The following is a 19,468-nucleotide window of genomic DNA, read 5'->3' as shown; positions in this document are numbered from 1 at the left end:
GAGCAAAAAAGGTGGGAAGAAAATGCAGAAACGGGGAAACAATAAATCCTCCCACATACAAAATGAAAAGGGATGTTGGAAATGATGTAATAAACTGAGTCATGGCCGTCTGCAGCCAGTAAACATGACTCAGCGCTCACATGGTGAGAAGCTCATTCATGGAGAGATACAGTAAGTGTGGCGTTTGCAGGACTTTCTCTCACACTCACACTCACACACACACACACACACACACACACACACACACACACACACACACACACACACACACACACACACCATCTGCCCCATGTTCTGCTCCATCTGACTGCCTCAAACTTTTTACACAACACTCAAAACAAGATACAGGATATTAGGTTTGGCTGATTCCAACATGATGTGTTCTACTCAACGCTAGTTACTGAAAACAAAACCCCTTTCTCTTCTAATTGCACAGTGTTCCCTTTATATACTCTTCAGCTGTTCTTAATACCAACGGTTACCACACCGTTCATGCATCGGCCCAGCAGACCACAAAGTTGAGGTTTGGTAGTTACAACCCAAACGTACAGCTGCTTTCGTGCTCCATCACGTAATCCGGGAAGTGGACGTGGTCACCGTCACGGTGACCATTTGTCTGTGGGCCGCCGCTTTGAAGCCTGCAGGTCAGCGTTCTCCCCTGTCGCCATCTTGGATTGCGGCTGTCGTTGTTGTTGTTTGTTTGAGATGCCATATGCGGCTCTGCTAAAGGAACTGTCAATCACAGTAAGCATCGCTCTAACGCAAGTGCTGCTTTACGGTATCTGAAGCTATGGGAATTTAAATGGACCATCATTTACTACATGGACATTATGCTGTAAGAAGACTTTACACTAGAGATGGAGACCATAAACTCTTGTGTTTACAATGTTTACTGAGGGAATAAATCAAGTGTGAGGACAGGTTGCTTTCTCTTCCTGTAATCACATGGTAACATGCTTCGCCATGCAGTCGCACCTGGAGCGGCGTGTCTCCGTGTGATCCCATCACCAGTTGCCACGTTCAGGCTTGCGGCCAGGATGACTGTAATTTGCAGCACGAAGTTCAGCGGACATGAACAACATGCAAATATAATTCAAATGGTTCCTTATCTATTATCTGTGTGTGTGTGCAGCACAGCTCACGCTCTTTTCTCCCGTAACTTCCCGTGTCGATCCGAGGCATGCCGGGTGATGCTTTCCGCCTCCCTCCTCCCCGCCTCCCTCAACCCCTCACTTCTTCTTTTCACTTCTAACAAACCACACAAAAGAGTTTGCCGCGCGGCAACATGGCCACTATCACTCGCACCGGTTATTCAGAAACACACACTGAACCCAGAGTGCACACACACACACACACGTGCTTGCTTATGTGACGTGCGTTTGTTATTAACAATAGTGGAGTGCAGATGGCCTTGCTTTTGGCTGAATCCGCACGGTGAAACACAGACATTCGCATACTCAAACTCTGCCGGACTCTTATCTCTCTTCCCCAGCGAAGCCGATGCCGACTTCCTGCAAATTGCTCGGGACTCGGCCCACGGACGGGAGGAAGGAAGAGAGCGCGGCGTGGAAGAGACAAACAACAAAGAGCCGCTGATATGGCTGACCTTTAAACCCTTTGTTCGTGCTGTAAACGTGTTGCTCTGAGGGCCAACGCACGCTGGCGCCCCCTCCCCTCGAAAGGCTGCGGGTGGAAGTCACAGTGTTGGGCCCCCGTGAGGTCACCACTTGGTAAACTGCACAGCCCGTGACTGCAACCGCATTAAATCAGATTTATTTAAGGATTCAGATTTTTATATGTCATTCTAGACACGTGACTTGATTTTGTTCTTGGTAAACAAAAAGGAAATCACATGAAAAAAAAGAACAATTAAAAGAAGATTTCTCTCTATATTCAACTTAAAAGGTCTGTTTATAACATTTTAGCTCACAGCTACTTTACTTAATACTGTATTGAATATGATACTTTTCTCATTATTTTATTTGCTTTAAAATTCTACTTCGTATTGTACATGTGGTCACGTCGAAAACGTGTTTAATCTTTCAAATAAAAAAATGAAACAATTTGATCCTTTTAGCAGCTTTCGGAAACTTGTTTGGCTCCTGAGCTAACGCTAGCTTCACGTTAGCTAGCGGCAGGCTCACACACGTTGTGGGACACGTAAATGTAAGTGTAGTGTAGGGACACTTATTTCAACCCTTTACAGCCCCTCCGGCTGGGAAGCCATTTGCCTGGTTCAACACCTGGGCGCATGACCTGAAGGGCGACCGCCGCCATTCACCGGCTGTGCGACGTCTTTTAGGAGGTGTGACACTTGTCACCGCGGCTACTCGGGGACCGGAGACAGTGGAGCGGCATCCTCGCAGAGCAACAGAACTTTAGGCAACCCCAGCACGAGCCGTTATCAAAGTCATTCCACTAATGCAGAATATACGGAAATCAACAAATGATGTAAGAAAAGCCAAATAATGGAAGCCTGCGATTTAAAAATATATATGCTAGCTGCCCCCTCGTTAAATGTTCCATAGCAACTCCCTTGCTTTTTTAAATCAACAAATAAGGTGTATTGCGTGATAATACACATTGTATTATTAGATTAGATTGTTATTGATTGAAGCTGGTGAATGTGGAGCTAATTCCAATCTATTTACATTTTTCTTCATATTGATATTATATATATATCTATATATATATATATATATATATATATATATATATATATATATATATATATATATATATTGATAATTTCCTCTAGACGGGTACAAATACCATGATATATTTAGTGATTATTTTTTGTATTGTTAATCTATAATCCATATATATATTCGCCTGTACCAAGCAGGGTAACGTTAGGTAACGTTTAGCTAACGTCACATTTCATCCCACTGGCTTGGGGAAGTTATCAACGTCGCATTGCTCTGTGCTCAGTGAGCCGCCCCGACTCGATGCGACTCCATCGTTGTTGGGTTTATACGAAGAATTGTCAGCAAATGGAATGCCCTTATCCCTGCCACCGTGGGAACATTCCACCATTCCCATCACGAGAGGTTCATTACCCTCATTTAAAGAAAGATCATCAAAAACACCACCCGGGTGCTCCGAGCTCCACGTTCTCGCCCTGGCTAATACACAAAACGATACGGGTGCATTAAATCCCGCAGTGCCCACTTCCTTCCCACAGGAAGTCTGAGGGACGAACCCGTGCTCAGACGCCCCGCCGACACTGGATTGTTTTAAAGTGAATCCCCGATGGGAGCCAAAGACAGATGAGCTGCTTCAGGGAGGTGAAGGTACAGCGTCAGAATGAATAGAGTTTTTGTGAGAGGGAAGCGGTTAGCGAAGACGTCGCTTACACGTTGTATTCCTTTAATTAGCACAAGCGCTGCCGTGTGAATGATCTCATTAACCTCGTGACTGGGGGGGGGTCTCAAATCAGAGCAGTGAACCCAGACTATGACTACAGGGTTAGGCAGATTAGGCGTGGGATTACACCCATCTGCACTGCCGACGTCTAGGAAAGGAAGCCGCAGAGGGAGGAGGGAGGGAACTAAGTATGACAAAGGAGCGTCTTGGTCAGAGTGAGACGATTTGAACAAAACACCTGCAAAGTTTTGAGGAGATCTGTACTTCATGCGCTGGTCTGTAGTTGTCTTATCACAGATGGATGGACGGACAGAAAGGCAGATTGGATTTTACTACAGACTCTAGAAACACAATCAGAGCTGCGCAAAAACAGATTAATGATGGACAAAATATTGTGAGAGATAATCCCTCATTCCTACACAAAGGATTTCATTTTTTCTGGTCAAAACATCGGTTAACCCCTTCAGCCAGCTCCGACGGACGGTGGGAATTTGAAATGGGACCAAAATGTGGGTCAAAACAGGGAGGGGGAGACCGCCCGAGAAAAATCGCACATGCATATATTAATATACACACACTCCTTTCCTACAACCACACTACTGGTTCTATTGTTATGTCCTACCATGTCCAACCACAAATATATATGTACATATACACATATATATATATATGTGTATATGTATGTATGTCTGTATATATATATATATATATATATATATATATATATGTATATACACACACATATGTATACACATATGTATATATACACACATATAAATATATATATATATGTGTGTGTATATATGTTGATATATATATATACACATATATATATAAACACACACATAGACATATGTACATACATATACACACAGACAGAAATATATAAATGTATAATATATAGTATTGATTTCCTGGCTCTGGCTGTGCAGATCGATCCTCCAAACACGCGCGCACACACACGCGCACATAAACGCACACGGACACACACAAACCACCTTTACTACCTCATCGATCCCTTCTTCACCCGCTCACACAAATACACACGGGAAACACAACCGACGTACCTTGGCCGTTTGTTTCCCCTCAAATATTAGCGGTGACGGGAACCGCGTCGGGCCGGCAGATAATGGGTCGGTCACGGCCGGGTTATTATCGAGCCCTCGGCGCGTCCTCCGTGAGTACCCCGGTAGAAACCTTCGCAGTCGTCGTGCGCGAGGCGGATTCCCACTGCCCGCGATCTCCCATTCATTACCGGGTTCTCGGGAGCGGCTCTGGCTACACGCGGGGCCGATATCACTGACCGATATTCTCCTTCCGCCGGCGAGCACAAGCTGGACGGCAGCAGCTCCGGTAGACGCGAGTCTCCTCCGGTCGACGGGGAGGCGCTGCGTTGTTCACGGCAGGGGCGTGGCCAACGGGCTCAACGTGCTTCTGCGCGTGTGAGCGTGATGCTGCTGCGGACAACAACAGAGCGCCGCGGCCGCCCAGCAGCTGTCACCGTGAAGCGGTGCCCGCGTGCGGGAGGACATCTAGCGGCCAGAAGACAACTCGCAGCCAGTATTCTCAGCGAGGACCGAGGGCGCGAGCGCGAGAGTACGTGGGCGAGTCGAGCGCGAATAGAAAGCAGGTCGTGACAGGAGTGAGGTGGAGTAAAGGGGAAGGAAATAAAAAAAAACATTGATTGTTAACGTCAACATCAACAACACAACAACAAAAAACAACTGATCCCTCTGAAACAGTACTGTTTGTACAAACCGGGATGTTATTATTTCATTCAGAAGAAGGCGATTGTATCAAATCTCTTGTTTTGTCCCATTACCAATAAAAAAACTAAAGGGAGTCAATGATTTCAGGTCATTCTACTTTCATAGCCGTCCTGGCGCTGTACCCTGGCATCCCATCATCCACTCCCCCTCACAGTTCGGCTATGCAGAGCCAACCGTTCAACATGGCCGACCCGTTCATCTTCGGGCCTCTGGACTGCTCGGGAACCTACGCGATCGCCATCCTGTCTGAGGACCTCAACTTTGCCACAAGCCCTCTCATATATATGACTTAATCCTGTGGTGCCTGAGAGGATTGTCTACATCCAAGGTCGATTACCACCACTTAGGCTTTGCTTAGACCTACGAGGGGCCCTTTAGGACTTATTAGGTATTGAGACACACTCACACGTACTAATGGAACATTCACTATTGAAACGCTCTCAGACACACTACTGAGACACTCTCACATACATTACAGGTCTTTTAGCTGACGCTTTTATCCAAGGCGACTTACATTGGATTTTTAACCCATTGCTTTTTACCTTTTTTGCCCAGGGAGCAATTAGGGGTTAGCTGTCTTGCTCAGGGACACTTCGACATGGGACTTGGGGCAGCCGGGACTCGAACCACCAACCTTGCATTTCCAAGCACACCCTCTCTACCCCTGGGCCACATCGACCCCATACATACATATATACTCTGTAAACCTATGCACGGATATAAAACATACATACTCATCTGAAATACTTACATATGACATTTACATACATATGAGAAACATACACATACATGTATACTTCTGTGTCATATACACATACATATGCTAACATGCATAACAAGTTAAACATTTATACCTATCTGTTGGAAATTCATGCACACATAAAAATATATAAAAAGTTTAGATACATGTGATGATACATGATAATGTTTTGCATATATTTGCATATATTTGCATAAACGTCTTTGCGGTTATCTGAATGTATGCTACTACACAAGAATGTGCAAGCATTTATACAAGTCATTTCAGTAGTGGCCGTGAGAGCGTTTCAGTAGTCAGTGTAAGAGCATTTCAGTAGTACATATGTGTAGTGTTTGCGTTGTGTGGGTTTATACACCAGACCTTACACAGTTTGATTCATATCCACGGGCGTTTATTCTCCGACTCTGGCTTACACGTTACTGTCTGCGTACTTCCTGCTCACGTGTCTTGCGCGTCTTTATCTGCAGGTGACGTGGTTACGTCATGAACATCACAATATGAATGAAATCTTACTCGCACATGGAAGGTACCTCATTTACACCGGAATCAAAGAGTGCAGGTTGTAAACAGAGAAAAAAAGGCCAATTTTACGCCCTTCCTAAATGTGGGTTTAAGACTGGACTTGTTCTCTAGTGGACTTGTGAAAGGTCATCAGTCGCAGCCTGAGTGCTGTTCCAATTAAAGTCTGCATCTCGTGGAGAACCGTCATGATACCCGGATGTGACTCTCCCCGCCCATTTTACCGAGAATGCATCAGAGCAGATCTGTCCATTTCTATGATATCATGGTGGCTGAGATTCATGGGATAAAATATTTTAACGCAATTAACACAACTTTGTGTGTAGACCTCTGACCCCTGTTGTGGGAGGGGTAGTTAAGTCCTAAATGGCCCCTCATACCCCTGTATTAGTATGTTAATCTTCCTTTTATAAATTTCAGCACAGAAAATTTTATTAATTGCTTTTGGGACGTAAAGAAGATTTCAACAAATGAAAAAAAATGTATTTATGAGAAACATTTCCATCCATAGTCCTAAACGGTTAATGGTAATAAAAATAGTTTCCTTTCCTTTTTCTGTCCATTTTTGTCCAATCAATTAATTCATGCAAATAGTTGCAGCTGGAGTTGTGACTCACATACATCTGCCATAAATACTCACTGGTGCTCCAATGATTTATTATTCCACATCTGAAAATAGTTCACTAACAATACACTTTTGTAATCCTATTGGGTAATGTTTGGAAAAAAGAAGTTTGGAGCTCAGCTGTTTTAGGAAATTACTGAATCTTTAAATTATACGAGACCAAGATACCAAAATAATAAAATTAGACCATATAAAAGTGTGTCTTTCACTTATCTAAAACGAAAACTCCGGTCCGCTGGGAGTCCCAATTATTGACCAGTTTAAATATGCACACAAACTGGTCTGGGAGTGTAATGATGACATGTTATTATTAACACAATGTAAAGGGTACAAACCTCCAGGGAAATCTATCAAAATGTGAATAGTTTTTTAAATGTATGAAATAAATGAATGCTTGTTCAGTAAACCAATGTCGAATAGAAGTGTTCCCGAGTCATTGGTGGAGGTTGAAGAAGTCAGAAAGGTTCAAAGTGTGCCACGTCTTTGCTGTCACAACAGGGTAAACGTGTGCTCTCTCAAAGCCGTTGAAGTCCGTGGATGAACAAATAGAGTAAGCACCCATGTTGTCAACGAGAAGCCAGTCCCCCACACGCAGCTCAGGAATCCAGCACACGCCGGCCACTTTGTCGATGCTGTCGCAGGTCGGACCCCAGAGAACAGACCGGTATCTCTGCTCGCCGCTCTCAACAACCTGTGAAAAACAAACGTTGAGTGAAAAGTCGACACCACATTTTAAATCCCTCGCCGACGTCTGCTTTGGGACATCCCATCACTTTGTGGACTGTCGTCTTGAAGCCTTAATTGTGATATTTACCCTGTTCAGGTACGGCTCAACCTGGGTGTGGGCAGCATCATTGATCAGGCAACTCAGAGAGCCGTACACTCCGTCATTGAGATAGTACATCATTATTCTGTCAAGACCGTTGTTCACAGTGTCTGAAAGACAAAAGACAACGATGCAGTGCCTCATAGAGATGCTGGAAGTAATTCCAAATAGTTTTAATATAAATGCATTTATAAACGCTTCTTAATCCGTCCGCTGGGTTCTCTTGATGTAGTGGTGCACTGCCATGTGGCGCCATCACTCATCTCATTTTTCAATCACACATTGTTTCATTCTGTGTTAATACTGACTACATTTAGAGTAATATCTATCCATTACCGTTATGTTCATCCTTATGCTCCTCGATCACTCGCTTGGCAATGACGTTCGCTGCCAGTGTGAAGGCTGAATCCACAAAGTAGCGGCCTGGTTCTGCAATGATCTGAACCCCACTGCCAGACGGGAAGAACTCCTCCAGCGCTCCGTTAATAACTACTGAAAACTGGCAAACAAGAAAATCACGATGGCTGTACAGCAGATTCCACAGGCATCACCCCTCTGAATACGTCTCGGGCATTGCGCTGACACAGCATCACTGGAGGGAATACGCGGTAATGGATAATGGAGGCCGTAATTAATGTAACTTTTTACCTCTTCAAATGTGACTCGACAGTCTTCTCTCCCAGAGAATCCTCCACCAATATCCAAGAGACTCATCTGGAGGCCCAATGATTTCTGAAAAACACATCAGCCCACATTACATTACATGTCATTTAGCCGATGCTTTTATCCAAAGCGACTTACAATAAGTGCATTCTCAGAAGAGCAAGAAACAAGAAAGTGCAATTTCCTCAAATAAGCCAATTTACAATTTGCTATAGATGAGTGGCGTTACAAGTACAATAAAAGTGCTACAATTTGTACAAGAACTACATGCTTGTGCTTTAGGTGTGTAGTTTACAACACCTGCCAACAGGAAGCTTTCTCAAAGGAAAATAAAGAAAAACAGAACAGTATGCATTGAGAAATACATTTATAGATCCACACACACAGAAAAAGTGTGTGTATAGTGTTTTTTTATATTTTCCCCCTGTAGGAAAATAAATCCCCTCTGGCAAAATCAATCAAAGCTATCTAGATCCACACACAAGAGAGACAGGCAAATAAAAGAGTAATCAGAGAATTATACATAAGTCTATGTATAATAAGATGACTTGTGACTGGAGCAGCATTGACGATGAGACGCTTTGTTGAGATGTGTAGCATCTCAGTCCCAGCAACCCTCATCATTGGCTCTACCTCTGTGTACCTCTGTGTAGTTTCACAATGTTCCGTTTCTGTGACCAGGACTCACCGCAATGTCGAAGACACGTCTAGCATCTCCAATGGCCTGCTTGAACGCCAGACTTCCAGTGCAGCCGCTGCCTACATGAAAGCTGACCCCAATGACCTCCAAGCCAAGCTCTGCTGCACGTACCAGCAGCTCACCAACCGACTCCAGTCGGGCGCCAAACTTGAAACTGAGTTTTATCTTGGAGGCGGAGTCGTCCACCGCGATGCGGAGTACCAATCTGGAAGAAGTGATTCAAAAGAGTGAATTGCTACGCTAACAATAATCTACACTGGACAAAGGAGCGAAAAGCAGTTGTTCACTCACTTGGCTTTGGCGTGACAAAGAGATATTTTGAGGAGTTCGTCCTCGCTATCAAACGTCATCGTATCGACTCCGTGAGTACAGGCATATTTGATGTGCGACAGCGGTTTGGTGGTGTGTGCGTAAATGATTCTGTCGGGTTTCACTCCGAGCGACAGCACCATCTGCATCTCCACCTGTGACCGACCAAAGCACTTTCAAATGAGCAAAGTGCTTTTTCTGCAACAAAGAAACAGAGCTGGATTCTCTTTGAAGCACTTCGTGGGTACCTTGCTAGCACAGTCGAAACCGGCGTCCAGGGCCCTCATCATCCTCAGAACGGCTGCATCGTGGTTGCACTTCACGGCGTAGAAAGGCTTGACTCGGGGCAAGTTTGTACGCCACCTGAGGTGCCTTTCAAATATACTATCCAGGTTTGCCACATAGAACGGCTCTTCCTTCTCCTAAACAAAGAGAAGGATCAACACCATTTATTAAATGGCACGTCTCAAAAAAACTCAACTGTCACACGATAAATGAACACAGTGACACAGAGCTCCATCATGAGGAAAACATCAGGAACATGATGTCTCTGATACTCACCGCTAAAACAAACTCCTTTATTTTATGGTCTAGGAAATCTCTGACGGTCGTTACATGTCCTAAAATGTCAATGCCACAGACATCACGGGACAGAACGTGCACAACGGATCCCCTCTTAGCTTCTGGTTGCAGGAAGAGAGAAAAGCATGAAATGAATGAACAAATATTGGTAATGAAAGGCTGGATGACAATAGAAAGCAGCTGTCTTTGTCTGTAGCCAACGCAGTAAGCATACATGCATATTAACATCCGAGATCAAATTAAAAGTCTTACTGTGGCCAAAATGCGCTTCCATTTGTTGCATCCAGAGTTTTTTAAATCGACTTGTCGTTATTGCGAACATCCTGAACGAGATCTGAAAGTAAGTAATAATAATAAAGCCAAATGTGGTGAAAATGAATGAATCTCCCTGTGAGGAACAGACGCAGCGTGTCGTTGCTCTGGGCGCTGATGGTCTCACATTCGCTTAATATAAACTAGATACCTTGTATCAGCTCCACATTATTTTGTCTGCCCCCCCTTTACAGGCACATACCGGTCCTTGATGGGTGTTGCTGTTTTCATGGAAGAGGCTTGTTTCATGAGCTCAGGATGCCACTAATCAGATATCAGATATACATTGGTTATTTGGATTTGGTAACTTCTGCTTTTGCAACATCTGTATATCTTTAGAGTTAAGTGATGACACATAACATGACATGACACATAACTCAGGGATTCTCTGCCAATTGCTCCCTTTATGCACATCTTTAATCAAGGAGGAGGCAGTGGAAGAACCACTGGAGGCAATGGCAAAATAAATCTCTTGAGATGAGGATGAATAAATGAGTAAAAGTGACAATCTTTGGAAGGTGGTAGTCTGCCGGAGGAGAGGAGGTTTCACCTTCGATAGTGTAGGAAAAGTTGGTGTAATAGATTAAAAGCAGTGGAATGCACATTGGTTGTCTCCTCTTGTACAAGTTGTGGCTCTTTGGCACACTTTTCGGATGTGTTCAATCTTTTAACAGAAAGGCCTTAAGCACCTGACACATGAGGCTGGTGAGCTGCTGGCCTCTAAACACATTCATAGCTCATGTTATCCGCTGTGTTAAATGCTTCTAGTCTACTCTTACTCTGAGGTGTACACAAGAATTATGCTACTTAGTTTTACTGTAATCCAATAAAATGATAATTCAATGAAAATTATGTCACCTGTGACAAAAAAAAAAAAACATACAAAAATGGATCTACCTTTACAATAAAATCAGATATTTCCATCTGTGTCGAGAGCTGAAAAGAGAAGGCTTTTTTGTTCAAATATATCGCTGATGTTTTATAATTTGCAATGTGTGTATTGGGGTCTGATGTTGAGCCTCCCACTGGTCAAAGCAGATTGTGAGCCTCTCTTATCAAATGTGTGGGAGGCACACATAGTTTCCAGCTGTTGCCCACCTGTGCTGCCTGTCCCACGTCCTCTCCATGTCCTCTCCCACGTCCTCTCCTCCTCCGCCTGTTGTGGTCGGATACATTGTCAGCAGGTCATCAAGTATGACCAAACGTAATCTTGGTTTGTTGAACTGCTCCTCAGCGTGTTCAGATTCTTGCAATATGGACTTGTCATTCATGTAACACATCTTGCTTTCGGCAGATTTTCTTTTGTCTGATTTGTGCCAGGTTCATTGATGGTGGCAAAACCTTCTCATGGAGTTTGATCGCTTTAAGCATCACCACTAACGCCGATGTTTTGCATGTTTTTGGAAAAGTGTCGTAATTCACTGACCTTCGACATGTTAATCTGCCGCTCTTAACTTGGAGGAAAAGAGCGTACCACACGCTATAATATTACGAATACCTCTTTCACTTCATCTCACTTATTACCACCACTACTCACACCTGCACTTTACATATACTTATCATACCTACACTTCTTACCTCAATTGCTGCTATTCTTGTCCCAAATACTGTTCATATTGCATATTCTTTTCTTACTGTACATATCTATTTATTCACTTATTACACTTTACATATGCACATATTCTGTTTGCTATTTTGCACTTCTGGTTGGATGCTAAACTGCATTTCACTGCCTCAGTACTTTCTCTGTACAATGACAATAAAGTTGAATCTAATCTCTAATCTAAAAACCACACGCTATAAACATGTATCTAATGAATCCGAGGCCTTTAAATAAACGTTGAGTTATTTTTGCCTGTTGGACCTAGCTTTAATATATTATTTTATTATTTGAAAGTCATTCAGTTACAGAAATAATGATAAGAAATCAATTGTTACATTCTAGGAACAATGGCATCGGGGTCCTCTGTAGAAGGCTAGCAAAGCATATGAACATGTATGTTTGGAGAACATCTGTTTCCAGATGAGTGATGTTGGCCTTGGTGTTGGCGGGTTCTGGTGTTTCAACTCATCCCGACTCCACCTACCCAGACATGCAAACGTCCACCGGCCAAAATACACCTTTGGGGAAAAAATAAAATTTGCACTAAAAACAACTACATGAGTCATAATGTCTCTTTGTCCCTCCGCTGTGAAACAATCTATGGTTTCTTCCGTTCACTGGTTACAATCAAGGTACCACATGCAGGGACACCAGCCAGCGGCCGAGAGGGTCGTCACAGAAGAGAACCGGAAATGAAGCTGGGAATGTTCAGCTACTCCAAACCCTAGAAAAATGATAGTGGTTTGTGTTCAGAACATAAGGTAACAATGTAACACAATCGCTGTAGTCAACAGCAACAAGATTTCAAAATGCGTTCGCACAATAAACTAAGTACCTTGCTTTGTGTGTCACTCGTTGAACCTTGTCCCTGTCGGACCGAATGGAACAATGTATCCGTGGTTTGCAGAAACGTTCAGTCACTTTTACAAATGTTTTGTACTCATATTTTTATATATTTTTCTTTAATTGTTTTACACTTCATTGTTACTCTTAGAGGAAAAAAATACATTTGAAAGAAATTTATTGCAGAACATAACGACGCATCCGCAGAAATCGCGGTTGAAATGAATTAGTAGGGTGGTGTAATGTGAGGGACGGACGCTGTGTTGCTCTTAAATACCATGGCAGTCCATTTGATAAAAGTCAAAACATTACTCTGCTCCAAAGTAAAAATACTTACAATACAATGCTTTAATTTCTGCATACAGAGTCATTCCATGTTCTCAGGCTGATCAGTTTTCATTTTCTTTTGAAATTGACTGAAACACAAGACGCATTAATTAGATTAAGCATAACATTTACTTTTTTAAGCATTTGTCATTGTTGTGTGTGTAAGAAATAACCCGGTCACCAGGAAAAAATGATGACCTTTGGACAGAAGATAGTTAAAAACCTTAATAGGAAAAACAAATCTACCAACATTTAAGCCAGTCGGGTGTTGCTCTGTCATTAGCATGGCTGCAGGTCACGTTGGGTATTTATTAATCCTCAGTGCTGACCTACAATACAACTCAACACGAGGACCTACTGTATAGATGTACACATAAGGCCAGCAAACCATGAGATACTTAAAAGAAGCGATCACAAAGACTGCAGGGTTCCATAAATGTTCTGCGTGGCGACTGCGCTCACCCACGGAGAATCCGATGCAGATAGCGACATCGGCAATCGCATAAACTGTAGAATATGCCGGCACATATCTCGGGTCTACCAAGTTACCCATAAGAGGCATTATTGAAGAGTCCACCACACCTGGTAGAAACACAATAATTATTAATTTGTTCAACTAGCAAGAAGTGAATTAGTTAAAAGGCCAATATTAGCAATTACTTACCAACAGAAAAAGCCGACACTCGCATTCAGAACAAGCACATGATAGATGTTCGTGGAAAATCCAAACTGAAATTTAAAGGACATTAAAAGTAGAACATTCACCACTCATATCTGGTTACTTTTCTTCTTTATCGTTTTTTGGATGCCTTATTGCTTTGTGCCTACAAACAGGTTTATGCAAATAATAAGGTAATCATCAAGTATACAAAGTTTTAATACAATCACAGAGACGTTAGGGCATAAGTGTAGTGTAGACACATTTAATAATACATTATACTATTAAAAACAGCAAAGGCGTATGACATATTGAAATATAGAACATATTTTAAAAATGAAGTGTGCATTTCAGTCTACATTTCATTTGTTGCTGGGTAGCATAATAGGAGGGGAAGACACTACGTGTAGACATAGAACAGTCTAGTCAAATGAAAATGTGGTATTCGTATTTTTTTTCCACTTGTAGGTGCCAGCAGATGCTCATGGTGGTATTTTAATGCTCTTATGGTATTTTAATAAAGTGTTAATATTTACTAAATCTTTGAAACTCACAGAAATGGTAGCTATGCCTGCCAGGATCATTCCAACACAAGCACATAGCCAGCTGTGGGAAGATACAAACAACATAGTACTATGGGTATTTTTGGCAGCAAAACAACAACAAAAACCTTGATCAACAGGCCCCTTTACCGTCGGACAACATACCCTACGCTGTATTTTTGGGACAGGAGACCAACGATGTTCGATGCAATCAGGTAAGATATTGTTACGTACAGTGCTATAAGGAAATAGGTCTACAGATATGGTGTTCTTTTTTTGTGTTGTTGGTTTGTGTTTTTGTCTCCCCCTTCTGTTTCCATTCTCTCACTTCACAGATGTGCACACCTGGTTCCCCTCATCCAATCACCACACCTGTTCCAGATCTCCCATCAACCATTCCTCTTTATATAGTCAATGTTTGTTTTCAGTAGAGGAGGGCTATTTTGTGTTGAGCTGGGCTCTCGGTTGGAAGAGCACTGTCTTGTGGTAGTTGTTGTAATATCTTTTGGTGGTGTGCACAGGGTCAATGAGGACAGGTAAGATACTCCGGGGTTTACATATTGCATACACGTAGGTGTACCTGTTGTTAGTACCCTAGGCTAGAGTGAGCACCACCCACTGTACTTTTGGGTGCTAAGCACCGGTCAATGAGAGGGGGGGTTGTTTATGTTCTTTTCTTTGGTGCCACTGAAAGTCCTTGTTGATCCCTGTGTTGCTCTTTTGCAAAATAAATACTTTTTTGTTACATTTTGTGTGGTGGATTTTGTGTGGCTGGCGCCTCACTTGCTTTGACCTGTTGCGCTCCAGGTTGAGCCACCAGGGAGCGTAACAGATATGCTGTCTGTCAAGAAGACGGTTCCTGACACAAAGATACAGTCTGACATCGTAGGATATGAACTTAATAACACATGCCGGTTGTGTACGGTGAAATCACGCATATGCTCTACAGCTGAGGATTATGTTGAATGACTGGTGGAGAGCCTCAACTAAACCCCTTAAATACCTAGCTGCCATTTGCTTGCACACATGGTCTTCATCATCCAGACAGGAAGGGCTGCCTCTATTGTGGCAATAACCAGAGTTGCCAAACATATGGCTCCTGGAAAGCAGAGCAAATACAAATTTGGTGAGGTTGGAAACACTGAGTTAAACCTGGATCAATAACTTTAAACTTACTTACAATAACTTTTTATTTTGAAAAAAAATTGAAGTTGCATACTTTTAAATAACATCATTGTTTATTGTGCCCAAGTCACTCCAAACCTCAATGATCTGCTTCTAGTTCTAACACAGCACTTTTAGAAATTTTGGGGAATATAAATTGCACAAAACAACCTCATTGATCTGTATCGATCAGCTTAGAGTAGGGGTATCGAATACATCGATCGCCATCAGCGATGGTTGGGAGAAAGACACCTGACTTATCTTCCACCATTACATTTTCTTTGCCAATTCAAACTATCAAAGATGAACTACTTTGTCGATCTGTACATTATATCATATTTTTAATATTTAACATAATTTGTTCCTGTCACGATAAAGGGGAACCCCTGAGTGTGTTCTGATGTGTGAAAATCAGTTTATTAAAAACACAAAAATAATTTGTGAATTGCCTGAAATAAAATCACTAACAGCCCTCTAAGTCCTATAAAACATGGAGATACCAGGCTAAAAGAACATCGATGGGATAGCCCAACGTGTTGACAGTACATATAAAGTTTTAAGTTGATAGAGTGAGGTGTTAGTGAAGAAAGAAACAGGAGCAGTCAAAATGTGGCAGGCTGATTTGCCCTTTTCAATCACTTTTTCGAATTGACTTACCCTATTGGATCCAACTAATCCCACACGGAAATGATTGACAGCTTCCTTAGCCGCTCAGAAGCCGAAATGGGTACAGCCTAAAGTAACGCTGGGGGGTGAAGATTGGCTTGAACCCCAACCAATAAAACCTGCACGGAAAGCACTGAAATTGCTTGTGGTGCACAAAGAATGGCAGATGCATGTCTCACGCTCAAAAATAAACTATATTTATAAGTTAGAATTTTTTTCAAAACGCAAAGGGTAATTTTTTATTCATATCCTGGATGCTTGGTGCCTATCTGAGAGAAATCATGCTTATATGAGCTTGTTTTGAGGCGGTTACGTACTCCTTGAGACATCTCCAATTGTCCTTTATTTTGTTAGTTAGTGACACCATCAAATGATCTTAATACATGTCTCTTCCATGCTCGCCCTGTCACGTTCACCTTCCTCCCACGCTCACGGCCAAAAAACTATTTAGCTCCCCACCAACACAAACACCTGTGTCAGGTAATCCACCTGATTATATTGACCTTGCGGCCTAATTGAAACACAACCTCCCACCACCGAGGGGGTGGAGCCAACAATCAGACAATAACAAAAAGGGCAATTTACAATTTGTTAGCTTCTTGCTTCGCTGAGGAAATGTTTTCAATGCATCGCCCTCCGCACATTTTCTGAAGTGTTTTCAAATGTATTACTACTTACTGCCAAGACTCACCAAATGGGAGAACCTCGAGTGTAACATGACCTTTAATCCCGCCTCCCTGCCCCAGGTCTTCACTTCGTCATATTAAAGGACGAAAGAAAAAAACTGGATTCGAATATCAGAATTTTTTCTAACTTTTAAGAATTATTCGAATAAGGGCTAGTCACGTGTTTTTATGGGTAGATTTGCCTAGTAAAAATGTCTTTGTTAAAGACGTCTTTTTCCCCAATGTAAATTTGTCGCAAAAAAGTCTTTGAGGATAACAAGAAATTGTGATTCCATCGTTTGCTCACTATGTAGAATGGGCTTCAGGTCGTTGTGTTCTACCGTGGAGTTCGATCGACATAAAAACTGTCATTTGTACTTTCTACTATTCAAAATACCAGCGGCAATGAGAATGTACGGATCCTTCTTCAAATATCTTTGACTTAACTGTAATGTCACTGTACCTCTGTTTGCGCCATGGACGTTTTAACGATGAGGGCGTGTAGACCTGTGTGGATAGAGAGACAATCTGATGGACAAATCACACCACATTCAAGCGTTTCACTCTTTGAGCTGGATTATTTGTTCCATCTTAAATGTGCAACATCCTACAGTACCTCCAGCCAACAAGGCAATGACAGCCACGACTAAGAACGGAGCCATTTTGCCAACAAACTGTCAAATGGAGCTCCCGCTACACAATATGAAAGAGATCATTACAATTGAATTACAATGTAAAAGTTAAACAATAGTAGAAGCATAATCAGAGGAGTTTACATTCAATAATAAAATGTTTTATTATTTCACTCCGAATGTCATTTACTATTCTAAGAAAACAGTTTAGAGCTATGTGCTCTTTCGTAAATAATAATAAATCCATAGTTAAAGGCTGGTGCTTTGCAAATTAAGTTGTGCAAGTCACTGCATTTATACTTTCCAGCACATATTTCATGATAAAAGCCTTGAGGTTTACAAATGAAGGGGTTCTGACAATGGAAAGATTGTAGAGGGCTTCAACTTTAAAGCAGAAACTGGAAGTTTTAAGTTGAAAATGAATATTATTTTTTTTATCTTTCGTAAATGTGCATTTTATATATCAAGCACATTTAAAATGCTTTCATTCAAAACCTTTTTATTCTCAGTGGACAATGCTGTACATACCCATTAATCCTAAAGCCAATCCAGTGAACGATATTCACATTGCTCGCCCTCTTTCCTTATTGTCTTTGTACGCATCCGCCAGCATGTCCATCCCTGAAAAACCAAAGTAACACTACTACCAGTAATAATAGCATTTGTGGGACTAAAACGAAGTTGTAGGTGTGTTTTTTGTGGATTCAAGTCAAATGTAAATATAAACATATCTGACCTGCCACGGACAAGGAGCCTCCCACACCTTGCACCGATCGGGCCAGCAGCAGTAAGATGAAGCTGGATGAAAAGGCAAATACTTCCAAGGAGTACAATTTAGATTAGCAACACACACAAAAATAACCGTCTCCTATTTTTGTAGACGGTATCACATGTTTCTTTCTGTTCAAAAACAAAATACAAGACGTCCAGATCCCTTTTCATCCAGGCCCCCCCGTTGACACCGTTTTATGGACAGCAATGTATGCGAACGTTACCATGACGTCTCAGTTGGCGATATTACTTTTCCATTAGAATAAGGAAATTAAACTTTTCTGGTTCATACGTCTGCCAGTTATTCGAAACTGAGCGCACTCAAAATGCAATACTTACAGGTAGCGGAAAAGACAATAATGCAGAAACCAGCACACATTGGGATGTGATATCCAATCCTGTACAATGAGGGCAAAGGGAGTCATGTATAACTTAATGAAAGTCGGTTTCGGTCTCAAACGTCAAAGTGACTCCTTGTCAGAAAGTGAAGGGGTTAATGATGAGCTGTATGGTCGACTTGGAGGCCAACAGCAGTCCTACTTTGATGTTGACTTCATCCAGATGACCATGTGTGTATGAGCAGTTGGACTTTAATTTAAGGGCCCAAGTGGGATCACTAGGGGGAACCGGGGTCCAGTTTGGAGGTGAAAATGTGGAGTCCAAAGTCAATGACTGGTTGATGGTAGGATTCAATGTCAGGTCGATGCTGTTCCCTGGAGCGGTTGTGGCAGCCTGACTAGTGCTGTACAGGTAACTTGGAAGGATTGGCACTGTCAACAAATACATCCAAAACTGAATATTCAAGCATTTTAAATCAAATGTGATATACAGCAATGAGAATTGTAGTCTTACCAAACCACATTTCAGTGAACAAAACTGTCAAATTTAAATACATACTTTTTTCAAATCCTGGGATCAGCTCCGACTAAAGATATTTGTAAAAATAAAAGAATTGTATTATAGTTCAATTTAAAAGTAAAATCTGTGTAATATATTCGCCACCTGCCGACTCATAAACAATAATAATTTCTCCAATTTAGTCTTTTTTACTACCCTTCTGCCGTTCCTCTTTATAACCAATGCTACATTTTTAATAATATATTGTAGGTGTATTTGCTATAACAATTTACCTTAATGATGACAGAGGCTACTTTGAATAGGCACAT

At 42.0% G+C, this 19,468-nt stretch overlaps 2 protein-coding genes and 1 long non-coding RNA gene across 4 annotated transcripts in view; all 3 read right to left on the bottom strand.

The window, feature by feature from the left end:
• Positions 1-4,808, bottom strand: part of LOC120827574 (protein TANC2-like) — a 35,991-nt gene extending 31,183 nt beyond the window's left edge. Inside the window, exon 1 of one of the 2 annotated variants that reach the window (XM_078084428.1) lies at positions 4,434-4,808. The gene's annotated coding sequence lies outside the window, so the exon portion shown is untranslated. The remainder of the gene's footprint in view (positions 1-4,433) is intronic. The other variant, XM_078084430.1, reaches the window with a different exon arrangement.
• A 2,246-nt stretch (positions 4,809-7,054) lies between these two features.
• On the bottom strand, positions 7,055-10,610 carry LOC120827161 (ornithine decarboxylase-like). Its single transcript, XM_040189832.2, has 9 exons — positions 10,372-10,610; positions 10,099-10,220; positions 9,786-9,959; positions 9,520-9,692; positions 9,217-9,433; positions 8,514-8,597; positions 8,202-8,364; positions 7,854-7,975; positions 7,055-7,730 (listed from the first exon to the last, which is right to left on the bottom strand). The coding sequence occupies exons 1-9, from the start codon at positions 10,439-10,441 to the stop codon at positions 7,473-7,475; spliced, it is 1,383 nt and encodes a 460-aa protein (XP_040045766.2). The 5' UTR covers positions 10,442-10,610; the 3' UTR covers positions 7,055-7,472.
• A 1,726-nt stretch (positions 10,611-12,336) lies between these two features.
• On the bottom strand, positions 12,337-13,786 carry LOC120827256 (uncharacterized). Its single transcript, XR_005713377.2, has 3 exons — positions 13,667-13,786; positions 13,215-13,293; positions 12,337-12,758 (listed from the first exon to the last, which is right to left on the bottom strand). It is a non-coding gene; the product is annotated as an uncharacterized LOC120827256 (long non-coding RNA).
• Positions 13,787-19,468: the final 5,682 nt, after the last annotated feature.

The sequence above is a fragment of the Gasterosteus aculeatus genome, chromosome 11 (assembly GCF_964276395.1).
Source record: "Gasterosteus aculeatus chromosome 11, fGasAcu3.hap1.1, whole genome shotgun sequence".
NCBI classification, from domain to species: Eukaryota; Metazoa; Chordata; class Actinopteri; order Perciformes; family Gasterosteidae; genus Gasterosteus; species Gasterosteus aculeatus.
This window is presented reverse-complemented; position numbering and strand designations above follow the sequence as displayed.

What these genes read in the sequence shown, in the direction of transcription:
- LOC120827161 (XM_040189832.2), bottom strand. Translation starts at nt 10,441, where the DNA reads ATGTTCGCAATAACGACAAGTCGATTTAAAAAACTCTGGATGCAACAA. An exon ending in GCATAAGGATGAACATAACG is followed by an intron (nt 7,976 to 8,201) that starts GTAATGGATAGA and finishes TTTGTCTTTCAG; the next exon opens with ACACTGTGAACAACGGTCTT. An exon ending in TTGAGCCGTACCTGAACAGG is followed by an intron (nt 7,731 to 7,853) that starts GTAAATATCACA and finishes TGTTTTTCACAG; the next exon opens with GTTGTTGAGAGCGGCGAGCA.